The 26,783-nt window shown below is 38.2% G+C and overlaps 1 protein-coding gene across 3 annotated transcripts in view; it reads left to right on the top strand.

Moving 5' to 3' along the window:
• MTMR6 (myotubularin related protein 6) overlaps positions 1-24,050 on the top strand; it is a 38,946-nt gene extending 14,896 nt beyond the window's left edge. The window contains exons 3-15 of one of the 3 annotated variants that reach the window (XM_040448051.1): positions 646-808; positions 3,138-3,295; positions 3,820-3,948; positions 6,933-7,067; positions 7,722-7,835; positions 9,248-9,380; positions 10,344-10,453; positions 10,882-11,007; positions 14,560-14,609; positions 15,033-15,233; positions 17,414-17,545; positions 17,631-17,757; positions 23,705-24,050. In XM_040448051.1, the coding sequence (XP_040303985.1) occupies positions 646-808; positions 3,138-3,295; positions 3,820-3,948; positions 6,933-7,067; positions 7,722-7,835; positions 9,248-9,380; positions 10,344-10,453; positions 10,882-11,007; positions 14,560-14,609; positions 15,033-15,233; positions 17,414-17,545; positions 17,631-17,757; positions 23,705-23,764 (1,638 nt within the window). In that variant the 3' untranslated portion in view covers positions 23,765-24,050. Of the gene's footprint in view, positions 1-645; positions 809-3,137; positions 3,296-3,819; positions 3,949-6,932; positions 7,068-7,721; positions 7,836-9,247; positions 9,381-10,343; positions 10,454-10,881; positions 11,008-14,559; positions 14,610-15,032; positions 15,234-17,413; positions 17,546-17,630; positions 17,758-20,226; positions 23,432-23,704 lie in introns of those variants that run through there. The other 2 variants (XM_040448049.1, XM_040448050.1) reach the window with 2 other exon arrangements.
• Positions 24,051-26,783: the final 2,733 nt, after the last annotated feature.

Raw genomic sequence — 26,783 nt, 5'->3', positions numbered from 1 at the left:
GAAAGGCCATGGGGGTTGTCAGGCTGTTTTTCTTGGTGGTGAGGTTTAAGCAAAGGCCAGAAATAATACTAGAAGTTCCTAGGTGAAGAGGCAGACCTACAGTTTGCCAGTTAGTAAGAACAACTGAGTGTGTGTGAAGGAGGATGATGCAGAAAGGGCCCTTGTCACTCGAAGTCGATGTGGGGAGGGGCTGGAAATGAGTCTAGAACCCAGAGTCTGGGAAGTGACATGACCAGATTGCTGTTTTCTAAATCGTTTTTTAATAGTCATCACCTGCCCTGTAGAAAATGGATTAGAGGAAGGTAAGAGTAGGTAAGAGAAGGTAGGGAGAGAGCATGTAGGCGGTGACTTACAGTTACTCAGGTGAGAAACAATGGGAGCACTGCAGCTAGAGGAGTGACAGTGGACACCGAGAGAAGTAGGTTCCAGAGAGATGTAGGAGACGCGGTTGTTGGGGTCTGATGATGTATTGAATGTGCAGAGCGATGGAGGAGTATCAGAGCATAGTTCTGGTTCAGGCATTCAGTCACAAAGTCTGAGGACTTTGGTTGAAGAGGGCATTTCTAACACGTATGCGCTCTGGAAGAGAATACGATGTTTAGTACTTTTTTACGACGCTGATCAAATGTTTTTTTCATGCTGTAGATATTGCATCACCATATTGCCTTAGTGGAGAAACTAGCTTTGACTACTTCTGGATGCCCACTTGTGATTCAGTGCAAGAACTTCAGGATTGTGCATTTCATTGTTCCCAGAGAAAGAGATTGCCATGATATTTACAATTCCCTGCTACAACTGTCAAAACAAGGTACTGTTATGAGAGACCAAAGCTTACTTAATTTTGTGATGGATTAAATCTCATTGTTACTTTATACTTTAAGTTACTCTTGTGTGTGTGTGTGTGTGTTTTAATTTAAATTCTGTTAACATACAGTGAAATATTGGTTTCAGGAGTAGAATTCTTTGACACATCACTTACATACTACTGGTGCTCATCACAACAAGTGCCTTCCTTAGTGCCCATCACCCACCTAGCTCATCTCCCATCCACCTCCCTCCATCAACCCTCAGTTTGTTCTCTGTCATTAAGAATCTCTTGTATGGGGCGCCTGGGTGGCTCAGTCAGTTGAGCGTCCGACTTCACCTCAGGTCATGATCTCACACTCCGTGAGTTCAAGCCCCGCGTCAGGCTCTGTGCTGATAGCTCAGAGCCTGGAGCCCGCTTCAGATTCTGTGTTTCCCCCTCTCTCTGCCCCTCCCCTGCTCATGCTCTGTCTCTCTCTGTGTCAAAAATAAATAAAAACATAAAAAAAAAAAAAGAATCTCTTGTAGTTTGTTTCCCTCTCTTCTCTCCCCCCCCTTCCCATATGTTAATCAGCTTTGTTTCTTAAATTCCACATATAGGTGAAATTATATGATACTTGTCTTTCTCTGAATGACTTATTTTGCTTAGCGTAATACATTCTAGCTCCATCCACCTTGTTGCGAATGGTAAGATTTCATTCTTTTTGATGGTTGAGTAATACCACATTGTGTGTGTGTGTGTGTGTGTATATATATGTGTGTGTGTGTGTGTGTGTGTGTGTGTGTATATATATATATATATATATATACCACATTTTCTTTATCCGTTCGTCAGTCGATGGACGTTTGGGCTCTCTCCATAGTTTGGCTATTGTTGATAATGCTGCTGTAAACATTGGGGTGCATGTACCCCTTCAAATCTGTATTTTTGTATCGTTTGGGTAGATACTTTAACTCTTAAGTCAAGTTCTTATGCATTCTATTCCAAAAAATTTGGCTTAGAAATAATTAGCTGCTTCTGATCTGACTTGTAAGAATGGTTTCCAAAGAAGGGGTAAGAGTAAAGAAAAAATGAAGCATTTAGAGTACAGATTTTAAAAAGCATAGATTCATGTTAACGTTTTTAAGGTTTGTTGGTAGCCAACAGAACAGCTTCCTTTTTTTTTTGTTTTTTCAAGTGGGTATCCCACAAATAAGGTGTTCCAATGACTTGGAAATTGGTTGCTAAATGAGAAGTTAAGGAAGGTTGGGCTCCTTTGGTAGCAGTGGGACTAATATATTTAATTGCCCAGAGTGGAACATAAGGGAGATCACCAAAGGAGAAATGGAGGGTGAATCCAACGTTAGTAGAGGTAGGAGTGAGAGACATGTAGGCCCGAGAGAAGAATCCTATTACTACTTACGCCTTCAGGATCTGGAGGCTTCCTTCCCTCAACATTGACTTGAATTACATAGACCTTTCCAGGGAGACAAAGCACACTGGTTACTAAATGTACTTTTTTGTTGAACACCCGGACTGTAGTGGCCTAGGAGCAGGTGTATGTACACCCTTCTCTCCTAACACATAAAGCCTGTAGCATTTATCCCAGTGTCCCAGGTTACACCAAATCTTATAGTAAAGATGGTTACTTTAGGGGCTCAACACTGTTCAGGAACAAGTGCTGTCCGGAGCTCCGTACAACCATTGCAACTTTTGGTCGACACTGTCCTATAGGAATGTATGTGGAATGTAGCATGGAATAGGAATGTATAGGAACGTAGCATTAGTGTTTTCATTTCACATCTCCTTTGGGAAGAGTGGTGGGTGAGAAGTGTGTACGTCATTAGAAGTTTACTTTTAAAAAGAAGTATTACACTAGGGTATTATAAAAATATTATTTATTAGCTTTTGCTGATGATATAAATTGAATCTCAGATTGATATCCCTTTAGATATAATCATGTGAATTAACAAACTGAGAAAATATTCAGTTCAAATATGTTCAGGTATTAGTTATCTCTTTGAAAATTTTAAAGGAAAAATGAAGGGATAAAACTGAAAAACTGTTGGGGTGCCTGGGTGGCTCAGTCGGTTAAGCGTCTGACTTCGGCTCAGTTTGTGGGTTCCAGCCCCGCGTCAGGCTCTGTGCCGACAGCTCAGAGCCTGGAGCCTGCTTCGGATTCTGTGTCTTCCTCTCTCTCTCTGCCCCTCCCTGGCTCACACTCTGTCTTTCTCTCTGTCAAAAATAAATAAACATTAAAAAAACAACAACTGAAAAACTGTTATTTGTAGAATTTTAACTATAAATCCTATAATAGTAGCAGCTTAACGTTTATGTGTTTTGTATACTACAGCAAAATATGAAGATCTCTATGCATTCTCTTACAATCCCAAACAAAATGATTCGGAGCGACTCCGAGGCTGGCAGCTCATTGACCTTGCCGAGGAATATAAGAGGATGGGAGTGCCAAATTCAAACTGGCAGCTGTCTGATGCCAACCGAGAATACAAGGTAACTTAGCGGCCTTTTTTTTTTAAGTTTTTATTTAAATTCCAGGTAGTTAACATACAGTGTAATATTAGTTTCAGGTGTACAACACAGTGACTCAACACTTCTTTACAACACCGGGGGCTCCTCACAAGTGCCGTCCTTAACCCCCATCACCTGTGTAACCCGTCCTCCCCCTTCCCCTCCGGTAACCATCAGTTTGTTCTCCGTAAAGAGTCTGTTTCCTGGCTTGTCTCTCACTCTCTCTTTTTTCCCCTTTGCTCATTTGTTTTGTTGCTTAAATTCGATGTACGAGTGAAATCATGCGGTATTTGTCTTTTTCTGATTTACTTCGACGTAGCAACCTTTTGGGAGAAATTCAGAAAACGTTAGTCCCAGAGCCCGAGAGTGTCCCAGCAGCAAGTTGTCTGTCCGTGTGTGTACCGCACTTGCATTTAATAAGTTTGAAAGTTTTTTGAAGGTGGTTTTTAACCTCATGGTCTTTGAATGGTGAGAAGAATGGTTATGTTTTACTTGATTTTTTACAGATTTGTGAAACTTACCCCAGAGAACTTTATGTTCCCCGAATAGCAAGTAAACCAATAATTGTTGGTAGTTCCAAGTTCCGGAGCAAGGGAAGATTCCCAGTTCTTTCCTACTATCATGAACATAAGGAGGTAAGAAAAGAAGATTTTCTTTATTCTTTTGTTAATTTACAAACGAGGTGTAACCCCTCTTCGGGTTTAAGCATCCTAAAGAGCACTCGCTTTTACATCAAGAGATCGTTATTTTAACGTTGCTGATAGGGAACTCTGGGTTACGTTTTTGAAATTTTAAGACAAAAGTAGCCTGAAATACAGAAACTTTCATACTTGTCATGTTTCTTTCTCTCCCGCCCTCCTTCAGTCTTTCTTTCCTTCTCATAGGGACCTGAAAGTATAGGATTAAGGCACAGATAGGTTCTTCTTCTTCCCCGTGGTTCTCTTTTCATCCCATGTATTGGGGGAAACCAGACAGTCTTGAGAAGCCAACTAAGAAAAAGAAGAAAACCAAGAGTATTTCAGGCTCTCAGTTTTTGTAGAAAGCTCTTCAAACAGAAGGATTCTGCAATATGAAGAGGGGGAGGAGGCATCTTTGTACTGAGATGCTGTAATAGGGATTGCCCATTACCGCAGAGTTTTCTTTGTAGCGTGTATAGTAGGCCCCGAGGTACTATGTGTTAGATGCTTCATATGCATGAAATCCCCACGACAATCTGATAAGGTAGCCTCTACTAACTACCTGTAACTTTCAGATGGGGAGACTATCAGAGAGAGTAAACCACTTTTCCTAGATCTAACAGCTAGTAAGCTGGGGAGTCCCATGCCACTTCTGACTCCCAGTCCTTTGTGACCTGATTGTTTCTCCTCAGGAAGCTTTTAGAATCTGCTTTTCCCCTTAGTGTTCTGAAATTTCACAGTGAGGTGCTTTGGCGTGTTTTTAAAAATTCTCTTTGGGAACTCGCTTTGGGGAAATTACTTGTCCATTTCTTTGGTAACTTCCTGTCTTCTTTTACTTTCCTTTGTACGTGTGTGTGTGTGTGTGTGTGTGTGTGTGTGTGTGTGTTGGCAAATGGGCTAATGGGCTTCTGTAAACTTCCGTTTTTCTTCATTTTTCTCTCCTATTTTCCATCTCTATTTTTTACATTTCCTCAACTTCGTTTCTAGTCCACTTCTTTATTTTTGCTATACTGTATTTAAATCTAAGAACTCTTTTGTATTTTCTGAACTTTTTAGACACTTTTCTTGGCTGTGATGACTGGGTTCCCTGAAGATATTAAAGATTTTTTAAAAAGAATTATTTTGCTTCCCACATTAGTTGTCTGTTGCTCAGAGTTCCTTTTTTCTGTTTATTTTTTTGTTTGTTTTTCATGCCTTTCAAAATACCTGATTCTTAGCTGCCCTCTCATATTTAAAAGTGGGGTACTACAAAGCTGTTCAGAAGTTTGTGTGCACGTGTGATCTCTATCTTTGGATTCTTTCTGGGGTTTTTTTGTAATTATTTTTTAATGTTTGCTTATTTTTGAGAGAGAGAGACAGAGTGTGAGCAGGGGAGGGGCAGAGAGAGAGGGAGACACAGAATCCTAAGCTGGCTCCAGGCTCTGAGCCGTCTGCACAGAGCCCAACGTTGGGCTTGAACTCACGAGCTATGAGATCAGGTCCTGAGCTGAAGTCGGATGCTCAACCGACTGAGCCACCCAGGTTCCCTCCCCCTCCCCGCAACCGCCCCATCCTCCTGTTTTTTCAGGGTTACACCCACAGCTGTGCCTATTGTCCAGAGTCTTCGGGTTAATCCTTTTCATAGGATAAACTTAGTCTTCAGGGCGAGGGAAGATGTGGGAGCCTTAACTAGTCCCCATACAGATATTCAGCCAGTTCTATTTTCAGTTATACTCTGGGTCAGGCTTTCAGAGGTAAATCAGGGGTAAATTTTGCTGCTCAGAATACTTGGTTCTTGTGGACTTATAACAACTTGGCAGCTCTCTTTGTTCCAGTAAATTGGTTATTACTTATCAATTTGCTTTCATTTACTGAAATTTTATTATTTCTACTGTACTTTTCTCTTTTCCATTCTCTTTGATTTTTTGATTTTATACATTTTAGATGTCTTTATTAGAATTTTAGTTCAATTTTAGAAGGGAGCCAGAGGTAAAAAGTAAAACTTTAAACAGAAATTCTCAATCTACTCTTCATAACAAAGTCATAGGGAGTTATGACTGGGTATGGCCTCTATTTGACACACCCACATTTGTATACAGTATTTATTGGAAAGCTTGGCTGAAAATAGATATTCAGTGCCCAATTTAACAAATCAGAAAGTATGTCTGAAAAGAATGTTGTAAAGCAGTCCTCATTTTCTTCTATTTTATTAGATTCTCGTGGTTTTGTGTATGAATTTAAAATATGTGAATGTGTGAATTTATGTTACTCTTTTTCCTTAATGTTAAATACTATGGTTGGAATGTTGGGTCGGGTTAAGTTGGAGTTGGTATGGATGAGATTGGAGAAAAAGTATATGGGTCTAAATCTTTCAATCTTTCTTTAAGACTTTAAAATGTCTAATCCAACATTCACTACTTCTTACAGATATGTTTGCCCTCCTAGATTGACTATGTTTTAACCCAAATTTAAACTGAAACTCATTTTTCTTACTTTATGTCTCATTTTATATTAAGATCTGATTTCTCAGTAGAGATCTAAAAGCTTTGGGAAAGTAAAAGCTCAAATGTTGCTATTTTTAAAAATTTTGTTCTACCTTTATTGACTAATCTCCTACTTGAACTTGAGTTCAAAGTATTTTATAATCTAGAGCATAGAATGCAAGTATCTTAGTAGGTTACATGATAGAGAATTGACCAAGTGTTGCTTCTTAGAATTTAGGAATTTTTCATCAAACTAGGCAAGGAAGCATTTCAGTTTCTTACTAGAAGAAAATATTGGGAAAATTTACATAACACCAAGATATTAAAAACGTTTAATTCTAATAGTATTTTAGAGTTAACATCTTCTAATTGTCTTGCCATCTTTTAAAAAGATTACATGTTTGATTTTAACTTTTGTTTTTCTTTTAAGCATTTTTTAGACATCTCTGAATAATCTGTTTTCTGTCCTTTTAAAATTAGGCTGCCATTTGTCGATGTAGTCAGCCACTATCAGGATTCAGTGCCAGGTGCCTGGAGGATGAACATTTGCTTCAAGCCATTAGTAAAGCCAACCCAGTCAATCGCTATATGTATGTAATGGATACCAGGCCCAAAGTACGTGTCTTGAATACAGTACAGTCTGTTTGTTTCATTATCTTTGTTACTTTAATTAGTGAGATTTGATCTAATTGCCCATAATCGACCTATCTGAATCCTAGTTTTAAATTAACTGAGGCTAATGATACTGAGGAAAGCAGCCTTTAAAAGGATGCCAGGTTAGGAGACTTGTTTCCCAGATGTGTGATTTCTTATGTCTTCTGATTTATACGTAAATTTAGAAAAGCTGAACTTTATATTGAGAGCTCTTGATGATGTGTAAGTCTTATGTTATTGTGAAGAAATATTAAATAGTATGTGTGTTGTGAAAAATTAGAAAATCTTACTAAATGTTTTTGGTAGAATTTTTAATTGTCAAAATACTTTTTGTTAAAATAATGGGGCTTAATTGAAATATTCAAGAAAATAAGGAAAATAGTGAGTTCAACTTAAGAAACATTGAACTAGAGAATTATAAATAGTAAACAGGAAACAGTTGTTCTGTCAGGCATCTGTAATGTTAGGTTAAATTTTTATCATTGGGCCAAATGTCAGAATCCCTTTTTCTTTTTATAAACACAGTTAAACAACTAATGCATATTGGATCCTGAAACTAAAGTAATTAAAATCCTCAATGGTAATAGCTAACATCACTTTTAATTTTTATTATAGCATCGCATGCAGAGCTGGTGGGCTACACAAAAGGACATTGGCAGAATTATAGTGAGGATTTCTTCAAAAATCTGGAATGATGAGAAAATAAGAGAAAGCGATGAGAAAAAGCGAGTGAGCGATATAGAACACGATTTTAGGCAGTTTTGTTGAAAGGAACGGTAGTTGTTCTCGAAGTTATTCTCATCATTGTGCATTCTCACAAAAGATAATGGAAGAAACAGAAGATTAATTTGAAGATTAATTTGAGTAAATTAAGAAATATTAAAAATTAGAAATTGATAATTTGATAATCTTTTATCTTGTTAACAAGAAAAGACGTTCTTAGAAGTCTAGAATGTTGGTGATATTGTAAGACAAATTTTATTTTACTTGTTTCATCTAGGTGGGTTCATAGGTCAGAACTACTTTTAGATGATATTAGATATAAACGATTGTTGTAACACAAGACTTTCTGAATATGAGGCCTGAGGGCAGTCTGTTTCTCAGGACCTTATACCTCTCATTTGTATAATTGACTTCTACACAGAAAACAGGCCTCTCTCTTTGTTTTGTTATACTAGTTAAACTTGAGTAGTAATGTGGAAGCATTTTAATCTCTGACTCTCATCTGATGAACTCAAATTTAAGTGGTAATAATGTGGAAGCGTTTTACTATCTTTCACCTTAGGTGCGGAATAGCCAGTGAGCCAGCAGCTAGAATTGAACTGTTCTTGTTACCAAACTGGGCCCCCATCCACTGAATGAAAAGCTACTTTTTCTTTCAATTTAGGTTTTGTTTCATCCAAGTTGATAAGAATACTTAGTAAACAGTAATAATGTATAATATGAAATCCTAGTCTGGAAGAATTGAAACATGCCAAATCTTAAATGGACTTCTACATTTGATCTAGTGACCAAAGACATGGGGCCTACTGGCAGTCTGTTTTCTCCTTATTTTGGCCCAATTCTTGGAGATATATCAGGCTAGTGGATTACATGCCATGGTATGTACCATGTGGGCCTCCAGTAATCTCTAATGTGGAGGACCTCAGATAACCTGACGTGTATTTCAGATCTGATTCTTCAGGGTCCCTGTGGCTCTCCGATGGTCAGGGGCTCCACAGGCTTGCTCTGAAGTGGGTCTCATTCATTCTGCAACAGAAAAACTTCCCAGCTCTGCTCATCTCTGAATCATTTAGGATTCAGATAAGAGATATTTCTTTCTTCTTCTAAGTTTTGAAATATTGCAAACGTATGGAAAACTGACTACAAACATAAGTGAATTAGTTTCATAAATTATTTGTGGGGAACTACTTGTCTGAACTTTCCATTACATAGCAATCGTGTTGTTAGTGGCCCTCTTTACTGTTAATAACATATGTGACACTTTTATTCATTAAAAAATGGTAGCATATTCAGTTTTAAAGTGTTCTTTAAACTCTCTGGTAAAATACGGTTCATTTAGTGCTTTCGTGATGTTTTGGTGAACTAAATTAAAAGATAAAAGCAATTTATCTCTAAATTTCTAAAATTTTAAATTTTAGCTGAATGCAATGGCCAACAGAGCAGCTGGAAAAGGTTATGAAAATGAAGACAACTATTCTAATATTAGATTTCAGTTTGTTGGAATCGAAAATATTCACGTCATGCGGTCCAGCCTTCAGAAGTTATTGGAAGGTATGAATTATTGCTTGCCTTGGAGGCAACTTTGTCTAATAGAAATATAATGCTAGTCCAATTATAAAATTTAAAATTAAGGTAATTTAAAAATTTCCTATACATTCCAAAAAGTAAAAAAAAAAAAGTTGAAATTAATTTTAACAACGTACTTATTTAAGCTAATATATTAAAAACATTGTGTTAACGTGTAATCAGTATAAAAATTAGTAATGACACATTTTAGGTCTTTTTTTTTTTGTAAGTCTTAGAAATTGACTAGTGTGTATTTTACACTCTTACAGTGCATCTCAGTTTGGACTAAACATATGTCAATAGCCATATTCAGGTAGATAGTGGCTCCTGTATTGGACAGCAAAGTTCTAATGGTGTTACAGAAATTGCTATTGTTAGATTGATTAATTGATGATAGTAATGCTCTATTTAAGTACTAAGGTGTCTTTCCAGTCATGGTGTGGAATTTTAAAAATTAAAATATCAGGGGCGCTGGGATGGCTCAGTTGGTAAAATGTCCAACTCTGGATTTCGACTCCAGGTCATGATCTCATGGTTCGTGAGTTCAAGCCCTGCACTGGTCTGCACTGGCAGTGCGTAGATAGCCTGTTTGGGATCCTCTCTGTCCCTCTTTCCCTGCCCCTCCCTGACTCGTGCTCGCTCGCTCACTCGCTCTCTCTCAAAAATAAACTTAAAATTCTTTAATGAAAAAAAATCAGACTTTTTAATTAAACACTTTGTACTTAAATTTTTTTTAAAAGAGATTGGAGCTTTACTTAAGCATGAAGAATGACAGAAAAACATACCCCCAAAATCCATTATGGAGCTTCTCCTAGCATCTTTTCATTTATAGAGTCCTGCTTTTTATTTTGTCCTCTTCTTTTTTTCATTTAACTCAGAGAGAGCTTGAGGAGGAAAAGTGGAGACTGTAGCCTCATTCTAATTGACAATTTTTCCCTTCTTTTCTAGTTAATGGTACCAAAGGGCTTTCTGTCAGTGATTTCTACTCTGGTTTGGAGAGCTCAGGATGGCTTCGCCATATCAAAGCTGTTATGGATGCAGCAATCTTCTTAGCCAAAGTAACCCTTCTTTTCTCATATTTGGTTTGGGGTTTATACTGGTTGGGAAGGAATACATTTATTCTGTCGGGACCTGGTATCTTTTCCAGTCAGATAAGTTTTATTACGTGTTACCTCCTTAATGAGGCTCCCTTTCATTTGAGCTTTAAAAGATCACGTGGCACTTCATGTAGGGACTTAAAAAGAAATCCCCAAATACTTTGAAACAGCGGTTTTGGTTTTGGTTTTTGTTGGTATGCTTTGTGTTGTTATTGGGTTTTGCCTTTTTTTTTTTTTTTCCTTTTTGGAAATTATGCCGTGACATTACCATTGCCATCCTTGCTCTTCTGTGTGATGCAATACTTGCTAGTGTCGTTTTTAAATAGAACTTAATTGATGTAACTAAAACGTATTCTGCTGTAATCTAAGTATGTGATCTTTCTTTCCAGGCAATAACGGTTGAAAGTGCAAGTGTGTTGGTACATTGTTCTGATGGTTGGGATAGGACGTCCCAGGTCTGTTCCCTTGGCTCTCTCTTACTGGATTCCTACTACAGGACAATCAAAGGATTCATGGTAAGGAGTGATTTGGCTGGACCAGTGATTCTCAAATAGGAGCGATTTTGTCCTCCCAGGAGACATTTGGCCATGTTAGGAGACAGCTTTGATTGTTACAAAGAAAAGGATTTAACTAACATTTAGCTGGTAGAGGCCCAGGATGCTGCTCATACTCTAGACCACATAGGACAGCACCTGCGGCAAAGAATTTTCTGGCTTAAAATATATATAGTGCTGAGTTTCAAAAACCTTGAATCAGACTGATTTCAATTTGTGCCACCTCTTTGAAAACGAGTTTCAAATTAATTAATTAATTTTAATTTGTAGAGAGGGAGCAAGCTTGAGAAGGGGGGGAGCAAAGGATTTGATGCAGGCTCTGTGCTGATAGGCTGACAGCAGCAAGCCCAATGCAGAGCTTGAACTCAGGAACCACAAGATCATGACCTGAGCTGAAGTCAGACACTCAACCGACTGAGCCACCCGGTGACCCAACAACTTTTAAATTTAATAGTTGTTTCCTAAAATGTTATAGTAGAAATATTCAGTATTTTCTCCCTCATTTTTATCTAACTAATACGAGTGATATAGTAAAGCAAGGCACAAATAAGAGTACTTAAAAATTATTTTTTAGGTGTGCCTGGGTGGCTCAGTCGGTTGAGCATCCGACTTCGGCTCAGGTCAAGATCTCGCAGTTCGTGGGTTTGAGCCCCACGTTGGGCTCTATCGTGACAGCTCAGAGCCTGAAGCCTGCTTCAGATTCTGTGTCTCCCTTTTTCTCTGCCCCTCCCCTGCTTGCACTCTCTCTTCCTCTCTCTCTGTCTCAAAAATAAATAATGAAAACATTAAAAGAAATTATATTCTAGAGGAAACTTTCTGTTTAAAACTCCTTTATTTGTTAATTGTAATTACACATTAGGAAGCATGTTTTATATCTGAAGATTAAATTTCTAGTTGAATAGATTTTCTTTGTTATTTTTTTTATTTTTATTTTTTTTACATTTACTTATTTTTTTTTTATTAAATTTTTTTTTCAACGTTTATTTATTTTTGGGACAGAGAGAGACAGAGCATGAATGGGGGAGGGGCAGAGAGAGAGGGAGACACAGAATCGGAAACAGGCTCCAGGCTCTGAGCCATGAGCCCAGAGCCTGACACGGGGCTCGAACTCATGGACCGCGAGATCGTGACCTGGCTGAAGTCGGACGCTTAACCGACTGCGCCACCCAGGCGCCCCTACATTTACTTATTTTTGAGAGAGTGGGAGAGACAGAGCACAAGCAGGGGAGAGGCAGAGAGAGGGAGACACAGAATCCAAAGCAGGTTCCAGGCTCTGCACTGTCAGCACAGAGCCTGATGCGGGGCTCGAACCCACAAACCACGAGCTCATGACCTGAGCTGAAGTTGGATGCTTAACCGACTGAGCCCTCCAGGCGCCCCTGGATTTTCTGCTCTGTGAAGCTAAAGCCCTGGCTCCTGTTTTTTGTCTTTTAACGTGATTAGATTTTCAAAATTTGCATCTTAACTCATGGCAAGTAAAGTAAATGAAGCGAAGGTAGAAAGTTGTCATTAGTTAGAATTATTAAATGTAGTGCCATCTTTAAGACAGAGGGAAGTTCACCATCACCAGATCCCTTTCAGCACCATTATTTGGTGGCACTAACATGCCGAATCTGGGATAGGCCGAATGGAAGTGCTCCTGATAAAATTATGTGCAGCTTACCTTGAGAGTGGAAGGTGAGGAATATTTTCTGTGCCACGTTTGGCGTTAATTGCTTGCTAGACATTCAAATGAAGTCATGTGATAAATGCCCTGGGACAGAGTGAGAGCTTCCCAGGCAAAAGGAGCAATGAGAACCAAAGCATAGATCGTTAGCTGACTGCAGGTATGTGTGATGACTGGGGCTCAGGGTGTCAGAGCGGGCTACTTGGGTGCAGAAGAATATAGTGAGATGAAAGCCTCAGCAAGAGAAGACTGAAATTTGACCTTCACCTTCTTTGGGTAGTGAGAGCCATTAACGGGCTTTAAATAGAGGGAACGGTAACTTGCTTAGATCTTCTTTGTAAAAAGATGGCTTGGTGTCTTCCAGGTGGAGGGGAGTGGATGATGGAGGGCAGGAGACCAGTGTAGAAACTGGCAAGATAACTCAGAAGAGAAAAGACAGCCAGGAGTAGGGCAGTCCCACACAGATACAAGAGGGTAGGGTTCAGCCTCCAGGAATATTGAGAAAGTAGAGTCATAAGAATTGTTCCTGGGTTAAATGTGCAGTAGAGGAGAGGAGGCCCCTTCCAGGATGATTTTCCAGATCTGGACCCAGTTGCCAGGATGGATGGTGCTGCTCTCTTGCTCTTTCTACTGAGAGAAACAGATGACTAAGTTTCGTGAGAAAGATACTGAGTGAGGTTTTAGATGTGGGTGTGGAGAGGAAAGGCAGAGGACCTGCAGTAAAATTTGGGGCTCCAGCCTGAAGACCGTTTGCCTGCAGTCACACAAGTGTGGAGGCGGCAAAGCTAGGATTTAAACCCATGCAACATGGCTCCAGAAACTGCATCTTTCCCCATCACATTACATGGCCTTCTGGAGAGATTGAAAACAAGATCAGAGAAGCTGAATGTGGCAGTTTTAATACTGAAAATGTACTTGGTGATTATATGATGAAATTACGTGGTATACGAAGAAGATACGTTGCATAAATTAGACTGAAAAAAATCAGAAGCCTGTTTCTTCAGTAGAGTTGTGACAGAGAAAACAGATAAAGACAGTTCATTCAAGAGGTTGATATCAACATTTGAATTTGAATATAAACTTTTCATTGCTCTCTCTCTCTGTCTCTCCCCATCTCCCTCTGTGTGTGTGTGTGTGTGTGTGTGTATGTGTATATATATATATATATATTTTTTTTTTTTTTTGGTAAGCACCATATAAATAATGTACAAGTAAGCCAAAAGGTTTAAAACATATATCCCAGTCTACCACCCACAGTTAACCACTGTTACCATTTTGATTTATATTTTCTTAGTTTTTTTACTATGCAGATATTACACATAAAAATGTAAATGTACTAGTGCTTTATAGCATGTACTTTTCATTTAAAATGTAATAAATACAACTGAAATGATTAAGTCACAGGACTACCGTTTCTTTTATGCATCATTTTTGCTCTTTGTTAAACCAACCCCTAATCCAGGTTCTTTCTATATTTTGCCTATAATTAAACAAAAATTTGGGGGCGCCTGGGTGGTTCAGTTGGTTGAACGTCTCACTTCGGCTCAGGTCATGATCTCGCGGTTCATGGATTCAAGCCCCGCATCGGGTTCTGTGCTGAGAGCTCAGAGCCTGGAACCTGTTTCAGATTCTGTGTCTCCCTCTTTCTCTGCCCCTTCCCTGCTCACGCTCTGTCTCTCTGTCTCCAGAATAAATAAACATTAAAAAACTTAAAAAAATTGTTTTGTTCTGTTTGCAACCATAAGTTGAAAGGGTAAATGCTGTTATTAAAATAATAGTTTTTAATCCGTTTTAAACAAAATAAATTGAAAGTAGTTGTAAATTGCATTTTACTTTTTCTTATTAAGGTTTTAATAGAAAAGGATTGGATCTCTTTTGGACATAAGTTTTCAGAGAGGTGAGTCATACTTTTACACTTATATATTTTGTAAAATTAATAAAGCTATTTTAGAGTGCCAGAATATTTCTGTTCTTCATGAGCTCACATGTCCAGAGGCAGGTGAGAGTGCTGTTTTTTGTATGAAAACTGATTTTTTTCTGTTACTTCTTTCAATTCTCATACCTTTGTTAATTTTTATGGCAATTCATTACCTTCCTTCTGTCTGGATTGTGGTACTTAGAAGATAACATACCCTTTAAAGTTGTGGTTGAAAAACTCAGGTTTAAATTGCTTTAGTAAAAAAAAATTATACTTTTTTAATGCCAATATCATAAAGTTTTTGGTTCGTGTGTTTGTGTGTGTGTTTAAATTTAATAATACCTGAACACTTGTCTTCTCTCAGAGGCATTTTCAAAAGCTTGTACTTTCTGGGGGGGTTAGGTGTGGCCATTTGGATGGTGACCCAAAGGAAGTCTCACCGGTGTTTACTCAGTTCTTGGAATGTGTGTGGCATTTGACCGAACAGTTTCCACAAGCCTTTGAATTCAATGAAGCGTTTCTCCTTCAGATCCATGAACATATTCATTCATGCCAATTTGGAAACTTCCTTGGAAATTGTCAGAAGGAAAGAGAAGAACTCAAGTAAGATGGTTTGCTTCAAATGGACTGGTTTTTTTTCCTACTTAGCTGAGGTCTAACATAGATCATGGTTGAACATAATAAAATACCTTGACAGTTTGTAATAGAACTGAATTTTATTGTCTGTATTTCTGAAGCTAAGTACTTTCTGAAGATCCTTCACATCCTCAGGTTAATAGTAAAAACACATTTAAAAAATTTGTTTTGAAATGTGGCATACACATGGAAAAGTACATATAGCTTAAGTGCGAAGCTCAGCGCATCTAAAACTCATCCATCCATGTAACCAGCACCTAGAACAAGAAGTATTGCCAACACCCTGGAAACTCCCTTCATGTTCCTTTCTAGTCTGAATATATATTTAGAACAGAAAAGCCTTACACTATTTCATTTCCTACAAAGTATTGATCACTAAGTTTTAAGGTTTGGTAAAGAATTTTACAACTGTTGGTTTTAAGGTAAAATGAAGCTTTATATTTCTTGCATTTCTTTTTCTTTAATAATTTTATTTGGGGGGCGGGGGGGGGCGGCGCACCTGGATGGCTCAGTTGGTTAAGCATCTGACTTCAGCTCAGGTCATGATCTCATGGTTTGTGAGTTCGAGCCCCACATCAGGCTCTGTGCTGACAGCTCCGAGCCTGGAGCCTGTTTCGGATTCTGTGTCTCCCTTTCTCTGCCCCTCTCTCGCTCACGCTCTGTATTTCTCAAAAATAAACATTAAAAAAAAATAATTTTTTTAAAAATTCTTTTGAAAGTTTATTTATTTAGAGAGAGAAAAAGAGAGAGCACGCAGTTGCTCACAGGGGCAGGGCAGAGAGAGAGAGAGATAAAGAGAGAGAGAGAATCCCAAGCAGGCTCCCTGCTGTCATCACAGAGCCCAACATGGACTCTGTCCCACGAACCGTGAGATCATGACCTGAGCCAAAATTAAGAGTTGGACGCTCAGCTGATGAGCCACCCGGTGCCACAATTCTCACATTTCTAAGCAGACAATTGTTTGGGGAAAATATGTTAGCTATAGTGTGTCTGTCCCTGAATTGGGTCTCCTGTCTGTTCTTTCCTAACCAGTCTTTGGGAGTAGGGGTTTCTGGCTAGATTTTGATACAAAGGAGATGTGGGATAAGGCCGTGAGAAGTTCTTACATTTTTTTTAGGTTGAGTTTCTGCGTTTAGGTTTCTTACAAGCCAGTAAAGAGCAGTTACAGATTCTTGCATATCCAAGAACTAGAGAAGCTAAGTCTGATAGTAATTTGAAGACAGCCACACACTCTCACTCTCAACCAACTCAGAAGCAGAACTGAGAGCACGTGGAAGATTCTAAAGATGTGTGAAAGGAATTGCAACTGAAATCAAGTATGACAGAGATGAACAAATCAAAGACCATTAAGACTTTAGCTCCATGCTATGGTAATTCACACTTTATCATAATTTGGAGCAGATGATGCTGAGTACAGAGCTATTTTAGGAAACACTGTCCTCAGTTAGTGCCAAACATCCTGTCAAAAAGGAAGATGGTAGTAAAAGCATGTATTTCCTATTAGTCTTTCTCTAAGAACTTACCCATCTTAGGGATCATAGAAAAATGAGCAAACTCTCCCCTTTTCCCTATACTCCTATCTATTTTATGTTCATTTCGTAAATGTACTATCTAAACCATTCTACTCTTTATCCACTTACTTCACCTAACGTATTCTTAAAATTGCAATATAATTGGTGTGTTTTTACTGTTGAATAACGACTTGATTTTTCCCAATTCCCTTTTATTGTACTCATTCCCACTTAAATTTGTCCCTGCTCTGCAATTACTTGTACTACGGCCCCTATGGAGGGTTAAGAGAATGAGGCAAAGAGTGATACAAGTATCTTACTCTGTATACATGTGTATGGTGATTTGAGATAGGTGTCACAGAGACCACGTTTACGAAGTTGTGGGAGTTGAAAGGAACCTCTTAACGTGTATGGTTGTGAGAGAAATGGTAAACCTGTGTTATGTTCAAAGAGACATGGTTTTATTTCATGATTATGAGTGAAAAGGGAGAATACAGAATGCAGAGACAAGGTGAGGTTAGACTGAGTAGAAGGAAAAATTAAAACTGAAATCTACTTGGGAAGGAATTGCCTGATCTATAAAAAATGATTATTAGCATCTGTGAGAAAGCTCTTTGTTTTTCTCATTACACCAAGGTTAAAGGAGAAGACTTACTCCCTGTGGCCTTTTCTCCTGGATGACCAGAAGAAGTACTTAAATCCTCTCTACACTTCCAAATGTCCAAAATTTACAGTTTTGGAGCCAAATACAGTATCTTTCAATTTTAAGTAAGTTGGCATCATTGAGGTATTTATACTTGTTTTTTTTCAAACACAATTTATTGAGCTGTTGTTTTTTGGTTTTGTCCTAAAGGTTTTGGAGAAACATGTACCACCAATTTGACCGAACGTTGCATCCTAGACAGTCTGTGTTTAATATAATTACGAATATGAATGAGCAAAATAAGCAGTTAGAGAAAGACATTAAAGACTTAGAATCTGTAAGTATTCTGAAGTGTCTTAATATAATACATTTGGAATATTAAGTTAGTTTATTTCCTTATGTTGGAAGTGTAAATTGGTATGTAGAAACCTCTTAAGTTTGAATTGCTTTCCCTGAATTTTAATGTTGAAATACTAATATTGTACAGCTGATGTACAATATCCGATGACCCTTGAACAACATGGGTTTGAAATACACAGGTCCACTTATAAGTGGATTTTTTTTTGTTACAAATACAGCACAGTACTGTAAATATACTTTCTCTTCCTTATGCCTTTCTAAATAACATTTTCTTTTCTCTAGCTTACTTTATTGTGAGAATATAGTATATAATACATTGTAACATACAAAATATGTATCAGTTGACTGTTTATGCTATTGATAAGGATTCCAGTCAATGGTAGGCTATTAGTAGTTATGTTTTGGGGGAGTCAGAAGTTACATGTGGGTTTTTGATTGCAGGGAGGTTTGGTTCCTTCAACCCCTGTGTTGTTCAGGGGTCATCAGAAAAGTAGAGATATGAACGCAATAAATATTGGGGTATCTTTCACGCTTTTTGAGATTTTAATATTTATCATACCTCAGCACTTTTTTTTTTTTTAAGAAATGAAATAGGATATATTTGAAGATCCTGTATACTTCTGCTCAGCCCATCCCCACATGATTTGGGCGGAATTTAGCGTTAATTATTCCTGTGCATATTTTTATACTTCTGTCTGTCTAGACATTTTATCCAGAATTTATAAGACTGTTTTATATGGTTTAAAATATTATTTTTAATATTTATTAAAAATACAAAAGAATGTATTTTCTAATAAGGTATAAAAGCAACAGGCAACATGATTGCACATGTACCCTTCACCCGGCTTGAGGAGCTGCACGTTTTAAAAGTATATAAAGGTTGTTATATCGTCATGCTTCATCTTACTCGACATTGTTTTGAAATTTATCCATGTTGGGGGCGCCTGGGTGGCACAGTCGGTTAAGCGTCCGACTTCAGCCAGGTCACGATCTCGCGGTCCGTGAGTTCGAGCCCCGCGTCAGGCTCTGGGCTGATGGCTCAGAGCCTGGAGCCTGTTTCCGATTCTGTGTCTCCCTCTTTCTCTGCCCCTCCCCCGTTCATGCTCTGTCTCTCTCTGTCGCAAAAATAAATAAACGTTGAAAAAAAAAAATTAAAAAAAAAAAAAAGAAATTTATCCATGTTGATACATGTAGCTTTAATTCGTTTTATTATTAACTACTGTATAATATTCTCTTATGTGCATATATCAGTCTCTCCATTCAGCTACTGCAGAACACTTCATTTGTTTTCAGTTTTGGATTTCCATGATCACAAATGAAGTTGAATGACTTTTCATATATATGCCGGCCATTTGGTTTTCCCTTTTCTGTGAATGGCCTGTTCCAACCTCCACTCATTTTTCTGTTGGCATATTTGCCTTTTCCTTATTGATCCGTAAGGGTTCTTTATATACCAGACGCTAATTCTTTGTTTCATATCTATCTATCTATCTATCTATCTATCTATCTATCACAAGTGGCATCATTTAGTCCATTTTTGTCTTTTCCATTTTATTTATGATATGTTTTGTGTACAAATTGATGAGTCTTTATGTTTTATGCCTTCTTTTGTATCTTGTTTAAGAAATCCCTCTCCACTCTAAGACTTTCGTATCATCTTTCTGTCAGTCATCATATAGAAGCAAAAAGGATCAGCGAGTACCTACTTTAAAAATCGTAGACAGTTGTAACTCAGACTGTCGTGTCTGCCAATCAGGCAGGACTGCTCCTTAGTCATCTGTCAGAATAGGAGGTAACTAATAACCACTTGAGGAAGCAGGAGGAGGATGTGTAAAAAGTGAGGCAAGCCAAGACGTAGGTGACACAAGCAGATTGGCTGGAGAGCGGTCCAGGGATTTGGAGAGCGTGATACTTTGCCAAAGAATCCTTCTAAAATCTTGTGTTCTGTTTCTTTTTTTGTTTGTTTTTCTGTTTTGTTTTGTTTTTTAATCTTGTGTTCTAAAGCTGGTTGTGCTTACCTAACAAACCATTATAGGGAAACCATGTAAGAAAGTTCTTTAGGCAATAAAACCTTTATGTAAGTAAGTGTGTGTTTATTATACAGTTATGATTCAGGGTGAAGGTCTCATACACGTGTTTCATTATAAAATGTTTACTTTTTTTTAATGCTTTCTAGGTAACGTATATCTTTTTCAAATATGAAGGCTTAGGATCTTTTGCAGTCAAGTGTAATAACCATTTTTCACTATAAAAGTTGTATAAACAGTCAGGATTCTCCATGATGTCTTACTCTTCTGCAGTAGATTTTATTAATTTTTTGAGGTTTAACTTTGTATTGTTCATAAAGAGAACATTTGCAAAAGCTTGGTTTCTTCTTTCCTCTAACCTATACTGAACGTGTAGTATGTGCAATTAGTAATTTTTTTCAAATTTGGATTTGTTCTAGAAAATTAAACAATGTAAAAATAAGCCAACAGATGGAATTCTCACCAAGGAATTGATACATTCAGTTCATCCTGAATCACCCACCCTCAAAACTTCCTTGTGTTTCAAGGAGCAAACTCTGTTACCTGTGAATCATGCTCTTCGAACTATAGAGGGCAGCAACCCAGCAGATAATCGTTACAGTGAATACGCTGAGGAGTTTTCCAAATCGGAACCCGGTGTGGTCAGCTTAGAGTATGGTGTGGCAAGAATGACTTGTTAGATGCATAGAGTATTTTCTGGACTGACTGTAGTGCAAGAATGGATTGTGAGAATGGTCTTTGCGCATGACCAAAAGGAATTTGTCTGATAATGATTTTGGAGTCGAGTAGTTGAAGAAAGGGTAATAACTGCTGTTGTGAGAGAAGTAAGTCCGTTTAATTGCATTTCCGGCAAGGAATGACTTTCAGTTCTTTAAGAAAGGAGTGGAATGGGCAGATCTACTCAGAACACAACTTGTACTGTATACTAGTGAATTGACACTTCTGTATGATTTGTATGTTAATTACAGCCAAACATGAATAACTTTCCTTAACTCTAATTTAATTGACCAAGTTCTCCCTTACTTAATAATTGACATGGCATGGACTTATAATTACGTAACCATGAGTATTTACATATTTTGCCTATTAGTGATGTTTAATGTTGAAGTGCCATGAAAAATACTTCTGAGAAAGCCTTAAAAATCTCAACTTATTCTTTACTCTTAGGTTTTATAGCCGAGAGCAAGGTTTTTTTGTTTTTTTCTTTTGGTCAGCCTTGTTTTATCTGTAAAGAATTGCACTCTCATTACTGCAGGGGTTGCATGCTACAATACTCCTGTATAAACAGATGTACAAGTCCACTGTTAAGTTCATGGTTGGCTGGTCCCCCTTCCATATTCAAGATTAATGAAACTGAAGGTTTAATTCTGATTCCAGTTTGTGCAGTGCTACACTTGATGACATTACTTACAACTTAGATTACTGATTTCTTGAATATGTGTAAACATATTTGACTGTCTTTTATGTACGGATTACTGCATTCTTTTGATGCTCTGTGGTTGGCTTTATTCCTTTTTTAACTGTGTAACTTTAACAAGCTAAGGCTCTAAAACTGTTCTTAGAGACAGTGAAGAGTATATAGATATATACAGTTTTATCTTTCAATGAGTTGCTCTTCCTAAAACAAACTTTCAGTTCCTTAAAATTTTGGGATTAAAAAAGGGAAGTTAGTACAGGTAGTGTAGATTTGCTTGGTTGCATGAATTTTAAAGCAGCCATTTCTATGTGGAACATTTTTATCTTATCCGTTAACATAGGGGAAGAAAAGGAAAATTAAGGATAGCCTAGTACAAAGTTAGCAAAACAACTTAAATGCTAGGAGGTTTCTGTTTGCCTTGTTATGTTAACTGTTTCTGTGTGCTAGTAACATATCTTTAAATGAAAAAAAAATCACATGCATTTGACGGTCTTCACTCAGCTGGCTTTAAAACTGAAGGTTTAAGTACACGGCTGGCAAGAGATGTGATTCAGGGAGAGTAGGAAACCTGCGTAAGATCCCTAATGCTTCTCTTTACTATGCTTATATCTATTTTATTAGTTTTGAGCATAAACAAGTATCTTTTTCACATGGGAAAAAAAGCTTTATTGTATGGGAACTTACCTAATCCTGTTTATTTTTCCAATGCTTTTGTGTAATGCGTTATGTAAGAAGAAAAATACTCCTTTTTAAACAGTGACAGAAATGCACTATAAAATATAGTTTGTGATTTAGCCAAGCCTATTTCCATACTTAATTAAGCACCGGGACAGGAACCTTAATCTTTGTGACCACAAAGGGAAGCTTTTGTGCCTTGTTGCTTGGTTCCAGTTAACTGATTGTGGTTTTAGAATCTTCCATGGCAGACTTCTCATATTCACGCGTTTTTGGTTTATCTTCAACTTCAGGCATATATATGTGTATTTATGTGCTCACACATGGACTGAGAAATCAGTTAACATCTGAAGTGACCTACAGTGTATGTGTTGGCAAAAAGCAGATTGTGTATGTGTCTTATAAAATTGAATTTATGTTCAGTGTGTTTGGGAATGTATAGCATGTAAATTATTACATACGTTATTTAAAGGTAATTAAATGTTCATATTTTACTTTGAATGTTTTTCTTCTGTAAAAAAAACCACAAAAAACAAATGGCATCAAGTTGTGGTGGTTCTTTCTTTCCTCAGTTCATTTTCCCAAAGGTTGATGTTGATAAATAATAACTTACATAAAGATAATTACCAAAATATTTAAAATAGGCACAGTGGGCTAAAAGGCTCAGCAGATGTCGTTGAGTCACTTAATTTTGGTGGAAGGCAGTGTCCAGTAAGAGTATACATTTGGTAAAATGTCTTGCCAAAGGCAGATCTGGACGTAAATGTGAGGAGGAAAGTGACTTGCAGGAAGGAGTTTATATGGGGGTGTTTTGAACAGGTTAGCTAAGCCAGAGTAGCTCAGGGAATCCTGACTAAAAAAGATGGAAGGAAGTCTTTTTTTTTTTTTTTTTTTTTTTTGTATTCTCTTTATTTAATGGAGTAGCAGGACAGGGTGGGTAGTATCAGGAACCCCCCCGCCTCCTTTTTTAAAGACTATTTTTTAAAGGGAAGTTTAGGTTCCCAGCAAAATTGAGAGGAAGGTCCGGAAATTTCTCACGTACCCCACCAGAGTGGTACATTTGTTACAACTGGTAAACCTAAACTGATACGTCATTATCACTCAAAGTCCACGGTTTACCTTAGGGTTTATTTAGTCTCGGTGTCCTATATTCCGTGGGCTTTGAGCAAATGTATGATGACCTTTATAGTATCATACAGAGTATCTTCACTGCCCCCCAAATCCTCCGTGCTCTGCCTATTCATCTCTCCCTACCCACCCACCCCTGGCAACCACTGATCTTTTTCCCGTCTCTATAGCTTTACCACTTCCATAGCGTCGCATAGTAGGTATCATACGGTATGCAGCCTTCAGATTGGCTTCTTCCACTTAATAAATGCACTTCAGGTTCCTCTCGGTGTTTTCACGTCTTGATCGCTCACTCACCAAATAATATTCTGTGTCTGGATATACCACGATTGATTCATTCACCTATTGTAGGGCACCTGGGTGGCTTCCAAGTTATGGCAGTTTTAAATAAAGTTGCCTATAAACATCTGTTGTGCGGGTTTTTGTGTGGACAGAAGTTTTCAACGCCTTTGGCTAAATGCCAAGGAGTAGAATTACTGGGTTGTGTGGGACGAGCCTGTTTAATTTTGTAAGAAAGTGCCAAAACGTCTCCCAAAGTGGGGGAGCCGGTGGCATTCCTACCAGCGGTGGATGAGACTTCCTGTTGTTCCACACCCTCACCAGTGTTCACCGTTGTCGGTGTTCTGCGTTTTGGCCGTTTGAATAGCCTTTTTTGACCTCTTTTTTTTTTTTTCTAGGTCCGCTTTAGAGTACTGAAAATTCATTCAGTTGGCATTCTAAGTTGGATGAAATTCTGATCGTTTACAAAACTATATAAGGAGAAGTTGCAGGCTTTTATCGGTGATGTCGATCCATTTTCATTGGCCGTGTTTTGGCTATTCTGTTGGCTTTTCCGTGCAGTAGTACAACTCGCATTAACATGTTTTGGTGGGTTAAAACGTAGAACCTGTTTTTACAAGTACAGAACTATACGCTTTAGAAGGCTGTATCTAGAAAAAGCCTGTAAACTAAGATGACTATCTCAAGTAAAGGATATATACTATTGTACTTATCAGAAAATAAAACACTAATTTCTGCCACTTTTCTAAATGGTATTAGTGCTACTCTAATTATTTCCAAGCAAGTAAAATACCCCTTTGCACAGCAACTCTTGTCAAAGAGTGGAATGTGTAACCAAAAGCAACCTTCAGAAGCATTTGCACTTAACAATATTTGTGGAGCTTCTGTTACAGAATGGTGGGAGAATCACATTCTGAATCGCCTACCCCGATCAGTAAGCGTCTCTCCTGTTCTTAAAAGAAACGCAGAATTACTTTCCCATGAAGAGCAGTAATTTGGGACGCATCGTACTTAAGAAACATTGCTGCACAAGATGGGTGAGAAAGAAACCTTTATTTTAGGTCACCGAGAGTTTGGGCTCTGTTACTGTAGCATAACCTAGTTCATCCTGAATGAGGAAACCATTAGCACATCTAAGAAGTTAATAAGCCTCTGATTTCATCTAGATTCCAGCCCCTCATGGTCTCCTCAGGGCCTTTTACTTATTTTTGCACTCCTGTCTACAGTTAAGGTTCATGCATTGCATTTGCTTGTACCTCTTTAGGCTCTGACGTTGAACAGTCCCCTCACCCTTTGCACTGACATCTTGAACCAGACCAACTGTAGGGTATCTTACGACTTCCTGTACCTCCTTACTCAGGAGGATATAATAATCAGCCTGTTCCACTGTTTTGATGATAAATTCGATCACTTGGTTGATCTCTCCTTCTAAAGGTACATTTGCCCCCCCGCCCCACCCCCACCCCAGCTTTGCACTTAGCCAATTCTCTGCCAGGTGATTTTTTTTAAATGTTTATTCATTTTTGAGAGACTGAACATGAGTGGGGGAGGGGCAGACAGAGGGAGACACAGAATCCGAAGCAGGCCCCAGGCTCCAAGCTGTCAGCACAGAGTCTGATGCGGGGCTTGAGCTCACGAACCGTGAGAGCATGACCTGAGCTGAAGTTGGACACGACTGACTGAGCCACCCAGGCGCCCCATCTGCCAGGTGGTATTTTGACATCAAAATGAATATCCCATTCCCTAACAACTTGTCCATTTGATAATATTTGCCTGAATCAGTTATTTCATTGGGTGTTCCAAAATGCTGATTTTCTAAATTGTCTTTTCACTTTTATGTTTATTTGATGGTATTCTTTAAAGAAGTGCTTTCACTCATCAAGTGGGAAAATTCTTCTGGAAAAGGGCCTGATAAATGCTTAATTCTTTCCCTTTAATCACTAATTTTCAGAGTAAGGAGTTGTAATACCTCCAAAAATTAGTTTTCTCTTTTTCTGTAGGGATGTGTATTTTTTTTTTAATTTTTTTTTTCAACGTTTATTTATTTTTTTTGGGACAGAGAGAGACAGAGCATGAACGGGGGAGGGGCAGAGAGAGAGGGAGACACAGAACCGGAAACAGGCTCCAGGCTCCGAGCCATCAGCCCAGAGCCCGACGCGGGGCTCGAACTCACGGACCGCGAGATCGTGACCTGGCTGAAGTCGGACGCTTAACCGACTGCGCCACCCAGGCGCCCCTCTCTTTGTTTATTTTGAGAGAGTGTGTGAGCGAGCGGGGGAGGGGCAGAGAGAAAGGGAGAGAGACAATCCCAAGCAGACTCTGTGCTGTCAGCGCAGAGCCTGAGTCAGGGATCACTGTCACGAACTTTGAGATCATGACCTGAGCCTAAATCAAAAGTCAGACGCTTAACCAACTGAGTGACCAGACGCCCCCCGACCCATGTCTTCTTTTTGTGTCATTATTGTGGTAAAATAGACATAACATCAAATTTACCATTTCAATTATTTTTAATTGTACAATTCAGTAGCACTAAATACATTTACAATGTTGTGAAATCATCACCCGTATCCGTTTGCAGAACTCTTTGATCATCCCAAACAGAAACTCGGTATCCATTAACCAATAACTCCCCAATGCCCTTGGTAGCCATCCTTCTACTTTCCATCTCTATAAATTTGACTATTCTAGTTACCTTATGTAAGTATAATTACGCAGTTTATGTCCTGTTGTGTCTGGTATATTTCATTTAGCATAGTATTTTTCATTTTGATCCATTTTGAGTGAATTTCATATATGGTAAGATAAGGGTCTGACTTCATTTTTCTGCGTGTGGATACCCAGTTTTCCCAGCATTGTTTGTTGAAAACAACTGCCCTTTCCCCATTGAACGGTCTTGGCACTCTTGTTGAAAATCTAGTGACCGTGTATGTGAGGGTTCATTTCTTTGTTTCTGGGCTCTATATTTTATCCCGGTGATCTACATATTTGTCTTTATGCCAGTACCACACTGTTTTGATTATTGCAATATTGAAGTAAGTTTTGAAATCAGCATGAGGCCTCGAATTTTGTTCTTTTCTCAAGTTTCTTTGGTTATTAGGATCCCCTAAGATTCATGTGAATTTATGGATGTGCTTTTCTATTTCTGCAAAAACGCTGTGGAATTTTTGATGGGCATTTTATTGAACCTCTAAATTGCTTTGGATAATGTTGACATCTTATCTCTATTAAGATTCCGATTCATGAACACAGGATGTCTTTCCATTTATTTGAATTTCCTTTAATTTCTTTCACCAACATTTTATAGTTTTCAGTGTACCTCCTTATTAAGTTTATTCCTAAGTATTTTGTTCTTTTTGATGCTATTATAACTGGAATCGTTTCCTTAATTTCCTTTTTAGATTGTTCATTGCTAGCATATAAAACCCCCACTCATTTTTGTCTGTTGATTTTGTCTCCTGCAACTTTGCTACATTCATT

Source organism: Herpailurus yagouaroundi, unplaced genomic scaffold, assembly GCF_014898765.1.
Source record: "Herpailurus yagouaroundi ecotype Mexico unplaced genomic scaffold, PumYag 197, whole genome shotgun sequence".
Classification (NCBI taxonomy): domain Eukaryota; kingdom Metazoa; phylum Chordata; class Mammalia; order Carnivora; family Felidae; genus Herpailurus; species Herpailurus yagouaroundi.
The sequence above is the reverse complement of the archived record's forward strand: the minus strand, read 5'-3'. Positions and strand labels throughout refer to the sequence as shown.